General features: G+C 38.7%; 1 protein-coding gene across 1 annotated transcript; it reads right to left on the bottom strand.

Annotated features, from left to right (window-relative positions):
- Positions 1-4,835: 4,835 nt before the first annotated feature.
- On the bottom strand, positions 4,836-8,597 carry uncx4.1 (Unc4.1 homeobox (C. elegans)). Its single transcript, XM_067405096.1, has 3 exons — positions 8,336-8,597; positions 7,449-7,624; positions 4,836-5,919 (listed from the first exon to the last, which is right to left on the bottom strand). Exons 1-3 carry the CDS (start codon positions 8,595-8,597, stop codon positions 4,936-4,938), a joined length of 1,422 nt encoding a protein of 473 aa, XP_067261197.1. The 3' UTR covers positions 4,836-4,935.
- Positions 8,598-12,982: the final 4,385 nt, after the last annotated feature.

Genomic DNA, 12,982 nt, shown 5'->3' with positions numbered 1-12,982 from the left:
CCCTGTAGTACCGCGGGTCCCGAATCAATCACCGAGCTTGAACGGCTAAACCTGAGACCAAAACGTGCTTGATTTATCTACCAAATTACCGAGGCCTAAAGACACGACCGAGGAAATTGCGCGCTACTCCCTCAAGCGGTGTACCATCACAGGCCCACCCCCACTCAAAGGATCTCAAAACAAATTGTTGGGGGTCTTACAAACTACATTAAACGGGTTATTTCTGTATTTTAAGAACGTTTCCGTTGTATTTTAAGTCACCCACATCGCTCGAGCACTTTCTGACATTATGCCTATTTATGAATTTATTATATTCCCATAACACAGTTATTTCAGGGAAAAAAACTGAAACAAAAACGATAGGGGCGCCAAAATATATTATGGATTGCACTGACTAGAACCAGTAGACTTGGTCGATGTGTGGTCATACATGCTGTAAAAACAAGTTATGAAAAAGAAGTTATGTTCCAAAAATGTAGTCACATGAAAATGAAAAGTGAATTTAGCAAACATTTGCAATACATGACCTGTCATAAGTGTAGCATAAGGCGATGTTAATTATGAAACTGAATGCATTTATCGCCATTGAACTTCGAGAGGGTGAAAACAAATTCATCTAAAGGCATCTTTATGTGGCCATGGTAAGGGTGCGCTGCAGCAGGGTTTGTGTCTGCTCCAAATTCAGTGTAAATACGATGGCACAGTATATGTCAGCTTTGAACCATAGTAAATTTGACTCTGTTGCAGCTGCTTCTGTAAATAACTCTTAAAAATAAAGGTTCCAAAAGGGGGTTTCGCAGCAATAGGAACAATTATAAGAGCAATTTTTGGTTCCTCAAAGAACCAGTGGACAGTTCTTAAAAGAATCATTCTTAGTGTTGAAGAACATTTGAATAATCTAAAGAACCTTTTTACACTATAAAGAGCCTTTAGTGGAATGAAAAGGTTCCATGGACGTTAAAGGTTCTTCATACCTTTATCTTTTAAGAGTATAGGCTACTTCTCAAAAGTTGTTGTCATGATCATATTTAATTATTTGTATTTTATATTTTCATATTTTTATTTAGAATTTCAGATATTCATTAATAGATTCAAGTTTATATATTATTTGCAATTTAATGTTTAAAATATTTCATAACATTATTTCTGTAATTATTAATATATTAATGCGATGTCTGTGTATACACTTTTTAATGGGGAAATGACATTAAATTATTTAGGAAGTTGGTATATTGTGAATATTTGGAGGGTACATGGGGCTAAAGGCGCACCGGGGTAAAAGGCGCGTTTGACTTTATTCTCTTTTAAACCACTAGATGGCACAAAAATTCAGCGTAGGACTTTTCTTAACAGATGCTTTTTATGATGCACGTGGAAATTTGACTGATTCTTGACGTGATCTGCACTGATTTGATCTAATATTTAATGTTTTTTTTTTAATGTTGTAGATTTAGGTAGCACATGAGAATCGATAAAATTATTGTCTATATTTTGAAACAAAGGTCTTGTTAATGATTTTCAGTTAATAAAGCAACAGTTTTTTTTTCAATAACATAAGAATATTTAGCCTAAAAATACGGTATTTGGGGTAAAAAAAGTGCACATGCCTTTGTGCTAAAGGCACAATAATTAACATGATAATAAATAGATGGCTGACTTATCCATTTGACATGACATGTTTAGATTCAGATGACAAATATCACATACAATTGGGTATCCACCTTAGAGATAATCACCATAATGAAAACAATATGATAGTAATCATATCATATTATACAATATATTAATTGTGTTACTGTAAAGCTTTATTAAAATATTAGGGGATCTCATTCAATGCTTTCAGAATCTTTAATTAAATAATTTTGTTTCTGTCCTTTTAAAATGAACATTTTAATGACAGTATATTTATTGAATAAAAAATAATTCTTTTACTGAACAAAATAAACCGAAAATAGTACAAACTTTGCTAAAGTGATTGTTTTGAAGAAGCATTAGCCTAGACATTATTTAAAACATTATTTTAGCGAAGAATTTCTATCAACACTCCCTTTTGCCCCATGCTGGTCAGTCTTTTAGCCCATATGTGGGGTAAAAGGTCCACACCTCATACATTTCTAAGATTTTTAAACAAACAAACCCCTTTTATGATTTATTTTTCACAGAAAATCTGTTGCTCCATCAATGTTCAATCAAAATATATATTTTTCCGCAATCTATGGGAGTAGTGAAAAACACATTTTTCTTAGTGTGTGCCAGTTTAACCCCGTTGTATACTTATATATATATATACACACTGCAGGAATATGTAGCATAATCACCTAGAATATACTTTTAAACATTCACATAAATATTAACAAAAATATCTTTTTAATTAGGCCTAAGAAAAGTCCATGCAATGTTATGTCAACTGAACTATCCATACGCTTCTTTGCCGCCAATGCAAAGAAAATAAGCGAGAGAGAGAGAATTGACGTTGAGGCTAATTAATTGTGCAAAGGTTTTCTTTTTAAATAAAAATGTGACATGCAATTAAATGAGAAACTCAACCAGCATTAATGAAACCTGATGTCCTAATTTCACAACACAATGTTTTGGGCCACCATCCACGTTAAGGTTTTTATGGGTGGATTTTAAAAAGACAACCCCGTTGTCCGTTGTCTGTTCACGCGGCTCTAGGGTGGCAATCTCTCCGGGGAGAAAAGAGGAAATGAGATACGGAGATAGAAGGCTACGGGAGGTGGTAAATTAGCTGCCTGATCCGCACTCATTGGCGCATGCACTTCCCCCATTAACTCGCCCTGACAGCCACACTCTCTCCACCCCCCCCCTCTCGCTGCCGTTTCTCCACTCGGTACCCGGGGCATGGCGGCCTTGTAGATTTATCATGCGGAGAAATGAATGTATGATGATCAGTTAAATTGAAAATCAGCAGCCGGCTGTCGATGAGAAGCAACACCTTCGTAATTAGCAGGAGAAATTGCGGCTTACGGACAGATAATAGCGTAAAAACAATTTACACTCCTCCCTTCTCCGTTTATAATGAGTCTCAGGGCTCAAAGTGAAAACTTTTTACTCCCTGAATCTATAAACCGAGTTCATAACGTGTACGAGACTAGATTACAGCACTGGGGGCCTGACCAGACGTGAGGAGAGCCTGTAGTCTCATCAATTCATTTAGTAGAAATCAATTCATTGTTTGTCTTAATAAATTATTATGCCTACTAGTGCTTGCAGGATCCCAAGTGAGTGTATGCATTGTAATGGGGATGCCCGACCTTCACAATCAACTCATATAAAATATGCCACTGTAAAATATAGCCTTTCTTACACTCATTTCATCCTACACTCATAACTACACTAAAACATTTATGTTTCTCCACGCTGAAGTAGCACATCCCCCCAGAGATGATCCCTTCTCTCATTATTTTTCCTATAAGCTAGGTCTCATGCAGTGCAAATAGCAGTAACCCGAAATAAGAAATTATGTAAATGTTATTAAGGCTGGAAGATGTCGTTCATAGGGTAAAGCTCCAGTCCCTCCGTTTACTTTTAATTTATTTGCAAATACAGGGGCTCAATGAAGATGACCGGAGGGTGGCGGTTTTACATTCGCAAAATATTGCCCACTTGTACAGAATCTAAACCGTGTGTTGAGAAAATCTTTTAAGAAATGTGATAATTAAGGGTTTGCTCTAAGAAGCTAAAATCCAGAACCATGCAGGGACCGTCTTTCTTTCTTGACACAGACATCCCTGATCATATTGATCACCATATGTAGCCTATTTATTAATTCACTTATGCCCCGCTATACTATTTTCCAGTGCAGATGCTTTAATGTGCCATGAGTTGACCCTATGTAAGATTATTAGTGTAAACTGGTGTGTGTGTGTGTGTGTGTGTGTGTGTGTGTGTGTGTGTGTGTGTGTGTGTGTGTGTGTGTGTGTGTGTGTGTGTGTGAGAGAGAGAGAGAAGAGAAGAGAAGATAGAGGAGAGAAGAGAGAAGGGGGGCTGTTCTTATATAGAGCGACAAATGATCAATAGGCCGATAAGGCAGGAACATCAATGTACGCGACAGAACAATGAGGGATATCATCGAACATCTATCTTAATATTGCCGCCTACGCGTGCCCTGACAGGCCCGCGCGCCTCATGAAAATTCCACCCCGCGAATCACTCAGGCTTGCCTCACTGTGTGCGCGCACACACACACACATCCTCACACGTACGCTCGCAGCTGCCTGGGCTATTATTTCCCCATTTCAATCTGACTCGCCAGCCTTTCATGCTAATTCTATTATTGTTGGAAGTTTATGTGATTTCATATCGCTGGAATCGGTAATGTATAATAACCCTTCAGGCTAACAGAAAAAAAAAAAAACGTATCCTCCCAGCCGCCACCGGGAAAATAATTACTTTCATATCAAAACTCCACAGGAGCTGACCGAGTCCTACCGCCCGCGGCGTGAGACCTCATTTTAACTGGAGGTTTTGAATGAATGAATTTGTTAAAGCAATAAACACGAGCCTGCTGTACAGCAGCCTCTCAAAACGATAAACAAAACAGACAGGCTAACCGTAAGCACTGAGGTGGCAAAACAAGATCTTTTCGTTGACAATATTTTATTATTATTCTTATTATTACTTATCAAAATGTTACATATATAAATATTTTCGATATTTTATCATTTATACAACGTTTGAGGATATGTCGTTCTTGAATGCTGCTCATAAGCTAGCTTGTTCCTTGAAGTTAGCCGAGTAGCTGAATTTGATAGGCTAGTTTTAAGCCGAAACAGATAGTTCACCTGAATAAAGAATATCCGTTTCTGAAAAGTATAAAAACATGAATTAAAACAGTCTTGTATACAAAAACGTGTCGTGATCAGCTTTGGGATTATGACAAGTCACTTGGCGCCACTGCTGCTGGCCTATATTTCAGTCCATGTCAACGTCCTCTCCATCTGTATTTGTGTCAGCAGAACTGCGGGTTTTCGTGTCAGAGCATTCAGACAGGTTAGGAGAGATGCTTTCTTTCTGGCTAGAGTTTGTGACAATGGACTCAGAGTCATTTTCAAACTCCTTTTGTGGCGAATTAGATTCTGCAAAACATTTCTCTGAGCTTGTGTCTGAAGACTGGATGGAAGAGTTCTTGCTTTCTCTTTGCAGCTCGCCGTTTGTGGCCGCATTCGCACCGGTGTCTGTGCACAAATGATTGATGTCTTTCTGGTTTGAGGTCGAGATGTCTGTCGTGGAACAGTTGTGACCCGAGTTTCCTGAATCCTGACTGGGTTTCATCGCTGTCTGTGGCACAATGAAACCCAGCGGCTGGGTAATGGGATATAGAAGGAAATGGCCTTTACCAACCAGTGGTCGCTGCGGCGGTAACTGAGAAAAATCCAGGATAGTTTTTCTCCTGGGACTTGAGTCGGCTAGTAAACTCTCCACACTAAATGGGTTGAGTTTCTGGAGCGTGGAGGCGCGTGTGATGCCGTTCGCGGGGCACAGGGCAGAGTTCCGCGTGGAGTCCATGGGCTCCGCTGTCTCGTTGACTGTACTGGCTCTTTGGTGGCGTGGATGTTGGTCACATAAATGTTCAGTTTGCTGTCGGTGCGCGCTAGGCTGAGGCCCGCTGTGAGGAGTGGACTCGCTATCGGTGCTCTGCGATACTCCACTGTCGCTGTCAGATCCGGGCGTGTGGAAGAGCTCACCCGCTAAGAGCTTGTTCTGGGATTTCAGCAGTTTGCGTTCCTGTTTTCGCTTCTTCTTTTCCAAGCGTTCCAACTCCCGTCGCGCGATCTCCTCTGGGTCCATTGGTTCGCCGCTGCAGGTAGTGGGGTGAGAGTTGTGAGCCGGTCGACCGGGCCCTTTCTTCGTGTTCTCCTTTTTGCGCCATTTAGCTCGCCTGTTTTGGAACCACACCTAGAAAGCAGAGGATGAGATTTTTTGTTTCATATGTAGGCTATATACATGTCAGACTTATTTAAAATACATGAACCTCGAATTGCAAAATTATTATTTAGGCAAATAAAGTAGCTAAATAACTGCTTGAATAAATCTGACATGCACCTAAAATCTACAAATATTTCAGTTCTTTATCGAAATATTATCCTGTAATCACAAATCAATGGTGTCTTTTTAAATAAGTGTATGCATTCATTCAATTAAATAAAAAGGCATATTTAGGCCCATACAAAAGTTAAAGATTAAACAGCAGTTATTTTCGAGATGCTTGATTTTGGAAACGTCTTGTTTTTCTATTTGATATTCATCCAAGGTTCATCAATAATATGACACGACTTGGACAGAGGAAATGTTTTCATCTAGGCATATTTTCCAGCATAAAGCCCATAGCCACAGATGCGCTTGTCTTAATTGTCAATTGATTCAATGTAATGGCTCACTCTCAATCTTTCAATTAAGCGTGGTTCTTGCGTGCTAATTTGGGCCTGTTCCCCTAAAGTTCATTTAGGCGCATATAAGCGCTAGGACAGATTTGGCCCAGAAGAGTTAGAGAGCAGCAGGCTCGCACCTCACACCCAGGCCCCTCACATGGCGACTGCCGTCTGTTCAGCGCTGATAACACGAGAGTTAGCATCCACCAGCAGGCTAAGACGCATACTAACATAGAGACATCGAGGCTATACATGACAATAGCTGTGTATACACATGAAATGTTAATGTCGGTAAAATCTGTGAGCACACAAACCTAACGATAAAGGCGGCTAATCTTCCTTAAAGAATAAGAATAATACAAAGCTTAGCTTTTAACTCCCCAAACAAGACTGCTTCTCATCCAGCGTCGAGTTTCTACAAAAAAGGGAAAATGCAGACAAAGGCTGCACGTCCAACGCTTGCAGTAGTTTGACATTATTTACAATCCACTGGCCTATTAATTTAGTACAGAATTGGTAAAACTGTTCATATGTAATTATATTAACTATAAAATCTTAAGGGTGTTTAATATAGGCTATTCGTCTATAAAACAGGACATTTGTATCATTTTTAAAAATCTAAATGTCAACATTTTAGTATAATAAAATTAATACATTGTTTATAATGATCTGCTTTAGAATTACATGCATTTACAGCTAAATCTGTTAGCATGAATAAATTGTTGTCCAAATCAGGCTATATAATATTATAAGACTTTTCATGTTTTTATTTGAGGAAATGATGGTTGAACATTAAACATTTAAACGTTACTATTATTTTAAAATGTCTATCCTGTTGTCATGCGTTTGGGAAAAATAATAATTCAAACTTTTAGCATTTAAAATCTTACATTTTTAATCAGGCCTACATTAGCATTGTAAAAAAAAAAAAAGGAGGCCTATAAAAGTAGCCTATATCTGTTATAGCTAATACGGTGTCTGTTAATAATAAATAGGCCATTGTAATAAAGGTCAATTAAATATTTTGTTATGACATAAAAACAAACCATCGTTTACCTGAACACGTGACTCAACAAGGTCTAGACGTAGCGCGAGCGCCTCGCGCATGAACACGTCCGGATAATGGCTTTCGTTGAACGCTTTTTCTAGTTCCTCCAGCTGCCAGCCAGTAAAATTTGTACGCGTTCGCCTCCTTTTACAACCAGGGCTTTCCTTGTCGGGGTCTCCGGCATCTAGGACCACAGAGTATGTGAGAACGCGCATGCAAACATGAACATGCACACACACACACACACACACACTAGCAATTCTACTTAGAATTGTCTACATAACATTTTAGTGACAGAAATTATTTAAAACGCTTCAAAAAATTTTTTTACAACCCAGTGGTTGTCAAATAAAACACTAGAATAAATGATTTATGCAGTGCCTGATATATTGGCAACTAATTAACCAGTGAAGTATAGGCTACTTAAAAAAGAAGAAAAAAGTCAATTACTTGTGATTGCTAATAACATGATTCTTAAAATACAGCCTACACAAATAAAATCTGAGATAATGTGATGAATTTTCAATATCGTGTTTTATTTCACAGTAATTTGTAACACTTTTTGCCTACATAATATGCTTGTTTATTGATTTTCAAAGTCTAGAATTACAAATAGGCTTCGGCTTGCCCTTAAAACATGAATCAAACGCCTTTAAACCCCCGAAAAATAATCTGTGTTAACATGATGATAATTGTAATACATTTCATTATTATCAATGTATTATCAGCCCGGCCTACTTTCTAGTTTACCTGAAATAATTAAAATGAAAAGCTTTAATTTCTAAAGCGTGCAATTTTACAAACACACACAAAAGTAGGCTATTCCATATTATTTTGGAATATGGCCTAATTTTCTATATTCTGGAATAGAAGAAGCGGATAACAGTTCTCTTACCGCTGAGTTTATACTGACTATCCCCGTTAACACCACATCCAGATCCGAGCAATGGGTTGGAGTTTGCAACAGACGCTGAGCATGATCCGTTAAGTAATCCGTCTATAGAAAAAGGTACAGCGGCCGCCGACTGTAGCTGGTGTCCGGAGATATCGTAAACATGATGGTGACCGAGGTGGTAGGGGAAACCCATTCCAACCATGCCCCCCAAAGAGCCTCCAAACTGGGCATGAGGATGCTCGAGGATCCGGCTATCCATCATTGCATCTCGGGAATCAGGGAAGCGTCTGTCTGGCCAAAACAAGCTCCAACTCTTCCCTCAGAGCGCATGCAGCAGCCGTGAAGGGACGTGCGGCGTTGACATGCTTTGCGATCCCAATTAAGGAATAAGGAGACCGAGGCAGGCGTGCGGGCTTTTTCGCTCTCTCCTACTTTGTCAACATCAACTCTCCCCTTGTCCAAATAACTAGCTCTCGCGCTAGGGAATTCGTGACCAATAAGAAACGTTAATCGTCCTTGACGTCAGAACCACGACACAAACGTTTTCCATATCGATTGCTAATTATACCTGACATCCACCTCAATAAACAATACCAGCGCTGTCACAACACGACATGAGACATCACAACTAGGCGAGAGGGAGGAGAAAGGGGAGGAGGCGAAACCGGCAAATTGATTGATTCCCGACTAAATTCTAAACAGCGACTACATAAACACACAATGGTTCTGTTCCAATAGCTAACTGTTCTGCTCTGAACGTTGCGTTTGTTCTATAAAAACACATAGGCTAATAACAACCGAAAGCGTCAAGTGCCTCACATCTGATACTTTTCAAGGAACGCCTGGCTCTCTCTGAATGCGTAAAATGATGTTCTCCTATTACGCGGAGGCATCGTTCCCTGAATGGAGTTATCCTATAACAGACGAAGAATCGCCCGCCCTGTTGCGAGCTGTCAAGATGAATTTAAAACTACAAGCACCTCAGCCTTTCTAATATCTACACGCGAGCGCGCCTCGAACTCATTTCCACAGTGCTGATTACTGTGGCCATGATTTTGGCAGGTGTTATGAAAAAATATCTGAAGGTGGAAACAAAAGTGAGTCTGACAGAATAACTGTGAGGGGGGCAAGTTATATGAAAGCACAAACTTGTTTTCATATTTCAGTAGGGCTTTCAGATTATTGGCTTAAAGAACTGACATGTTTAAGTAATCAATTATGCTTGTATTCCACTGATCATATATATCTACAAGAGGGAGTGTGGTGTGAGGAGGTCATATTAATCAATTTTACAAAAAAAAAGAAAAAAAAAAGAAATAGGATTATTAAAATGTAAAAGAAGGTAACAAATACATTTATTGTGAATGTAAAGGACATTTTGTGTAAATTATGTAATTAAATTAATAAGATGAAATCCTACTGCACATTCTGCACAGAAAAAAAAATGTAAAATAGGAAGATGAAAATACTTAGTAAATATTTCCAAATGAGAATAGCTGTAAACTCCTAGTTTTTTTATTTATAGGCTAATGTAGTTCCCCTGCCTCAATAATTGTTAAATGTAAACGCTGTCCAGCACATGTCCAGGTTTTTTTTATTGGATTTGGAAAGTGTGTGAGCGAGAAAGAGAGAGAGAGAGAGAGAGAGAGAGAGAGAGAGATGGTTCTGAATTCACGATGGTAATCAATCCTGTCCATGTATAAAGTAAGTATGCTGGTCTTTCCCTCTCCCTGCTCTCCTCCTCCATTACCGAGAATTAATTCCACTTTATTTATCCAATTTCTCCAGCTGCCAGAATGTTAATTTGAGTTGAAATTTCTCACCACTCGCCCGCTTGCGCTGACCCTCAGTAGCACCCGGATGGTGTGTAGTAATAACCTAAATCTTTCAACAGAGAGGCACGATAATTGTTACCTTATTAGCATGCAAATTGTTTAATTAATATTATTAAGAAGAAGCATATAATCCGTTCGTCACTTGACCCCGCAGTCTGTTGGCTGGCCGCCTCTCTGCATTTCAATGTGTTCATTTCAAATCAGCACTTTGAAAAAAGAAAAAAAAGGCCTCTCTACTAGCGCTAGTCGCTTTCAAAGCACACATTCCCGGCGTGAGCGCGCGTTTGATGCTACTTGGTTTGTATCTCTCTCCTCCACTCTTTATCCCCAAACATTTCATCACTTCGCATACAGGAATTATGGAAATGGTTTCATTCTGGCCCTCCCCCGACATCTAAGTTCAATAATTGGCTTCTTGTCGTTTGCTTTTTGAAAAACAGTTGTTGAAAGGGCACCCCTCCGGTTCTGAGCAAGCGCTATCCGCTAGACGCGCGCGGCTCCTGGGTAGACAACCCTTGACACGCGGCCCCTGCGAAGCGTTGCAAGGCGCCTGTTGTTTTTAATCCGGCGGAGGGACTGTGTCAGATGCGCGGGCTTTAATTAACTTGATAATCATAAGTAGGCAAGCCACACAAGGGGCAGTGTTCAGTGCGTTTTCGCCCACTTTTATCCCACTTTCGCTACTTTAAAGGCGATACTATATACAAATTTATTATAAATCAACACGTGTCAAAATGATATTGCCAAATCAATCTGAATCCGGTATGGAAACCCACCTGGATGTTTTTTGACATTGCTATACATTCTTGTCACACATGGCATACTGTGCATTTCTGCTCATAGTAACATTTTATGAAATAAGCCCATTTAAAGAAGTTAAAGGGGTCCGATATATTTATGATCGTATATTAAATTCCATACAAACTTTAGCCAGGAAGATGAAATGGATTGGGCTGTTCAGTCCATTCAGTCCAACATCTCTGAAGCTTGAAGCAAATTTAAACGATAATCATAAATAACCATTAGGCTCTAATAAAACATTTTAATTAAAAAAATCAATATACTACTTTTGAAGGTCTTAATTACTAAATTAACTTAATGTGAATTCATTTGAAGCTATCAAAACTGAGCTGCACATTAGTCGATGCACAGATAATTGGAGTGTGAAACGTAAATTAATTGTTGAAAGTCATTTGATCCACAAACGGAACCAATTAAAGTGTAAAATGATTTTCCTTTCTGTGTTTGTGTTTCACTCAAGCACAGTTTGGTGTTTTAGTGGGAAACTAGGCTATCCCACCAGGCAAATTTCCCTTTAATCCCGCTCAGCTAATCATGCAATTAAAACTTTCCCGCACACTAATTATCTGCAATTGTTGGTCTGGCTGCAGAGAAAGCAGAAAGTAAAAGCGATTGATTCCGAGTTTTAATTCACTTCATTTCTGATTGAGAGAGAGAGAGAAAACGCAATTCCCCTTCAAATTACCTTATTCAGCCTTGCCAACCTACAATGCCCTTCAGAAATCTTATGGTCTGCATTTATGAGGGCAAAATGGAATCCTTTTAATAACAATAACTCAAAACTTCTATTAGAGTAATAATTTAATTTCAATTAAAACTGACTTATCACCTTTTGCTAAAACGTGCTTAATATGGCAAAAATTATCAATGCTTGACGGACCCCGAGCAGGGATTGTCTAATTGTAATCAGCGAATCGAAGGTGCTTGTCGCTTCCAGTTGCCTTGCGCTGGTTTGCACGGAAATAGAACTAATTTACTTGCCTCCCCAGGGAAATCCGCTGAACAGATTAACATTTTCAAAATTTAGTAGTAATAATATAATTTGAGCAATGGTGATGACGCCAACTTTTTGGAGCCTTTGTGAGAGTAATTTACATATTTTTACAGTCCACTATTTTCTCCCGTTAATCACTCTTTGAAACTGAAGGACGCATTAATGTGTAGTAGTCTGGCACTTGCACGTGGGAGTGTGGCTTTGTGCTTATGCACTCGCGTTTGTGCTAAAAGCATATTGATTCTATCCATCCTCGTGAAAAGTGAGGAAAATGAGCAGAAAAGACCTGTGACACGACATCATGATGATCAAGCACACAGGTACCACAGCTGTCAAAAACTTGAACCGTCATGTGGAAGAAACCATTCTTGTATCGCCACCTAGCGTCGAGCGATTTTATATGGCTTAACTTTTTAGGTGCCGAGGTGTCAAAAAAGTACATGTCTACATGGCGTTAAACCAAAAACCTTAAGACCATTTATAACAAACAAGTCCCTGATAGCACGTTTACATCTGGACAAGGTATTTTTATTGTGTTTGCTCATCTGCAATACGTCTATAGGACGTTTCCTGTCAGATAGACTTTTAAATTGTCTTTAAGATGTTTATGATTTAGAATGTATGCAAAACTGACATCTTAAAGACGTCTATCACGTCTGTTTGTAAACAGCAGATGCTTTCTAGATGCTTTCTTTAACAGACATCTTGCAGACGTACGAGTGCCATCAATCACTTTAAAAATGTCTAGTGGTGTAAAAACTAAAATACTTTTATTACAACTTAATTGATTTAACTTTTTTTTTTTTTTACATTTTAAATGTAAATCGTTTTCTTTTAAAAAAAAATTCTTGACAATTTCTTGAATTTTCTTCTTGACCTTTAAAAAAAAACAGCACCGCAATCATGAGGCTTTATGACATAATGACTTTTGCTTCAATGATGGTTATACCACACTGACAAAGGTTTTTCAAAGAGGGCCTATTAATAATATTTTAAAACAAAATGTATTCACTTTTT

The sequence above is a fragment of the Chanodichthys erythropterus genome, chromosome 12 (assembly GCF_024489055.1).
Source record: "Chanodichthys erythropterus isolate Z2021 chromosome 12, ASM2448905v1, whole genome shotgun sequence".
Lineage (NCBI taxonomy): Eukaryota > Metazoa > Chordata > Actinopteri > Cypriniformes > Xenocyprididae > Chanodichthys > Chanodichthys erythropterus.
This window is presented reverse-complemented; position numbering and strand designations above follow the sequence as displayed.

Excerpts from the sequence above, each read along its gene's own strand:
- uncx4.1 (XM_067405096.1), bottom strand. The coding sequence starts at position 8,597 with ATGATGGATAGCCGGATCCTCGAGCATCCTCATGCCCAGTTTGGAGGC. Across the intron at positions 7,625-8,335 it reads TAGTCAGTATAAACTCAGCG|ATGCCGGAGACCCCGACAAG; the intron begins GTAAGAGAACTG and ends CTGTGGTCCTAG. Across the intron at positions 5,920-7,448 it reads TTGTTGAGTCACGTGTTCAG|GTGTGGTTCCAAAACAGGCG; the intron begins GTAAACGATGGT and ends TCTGCTTTCTAG.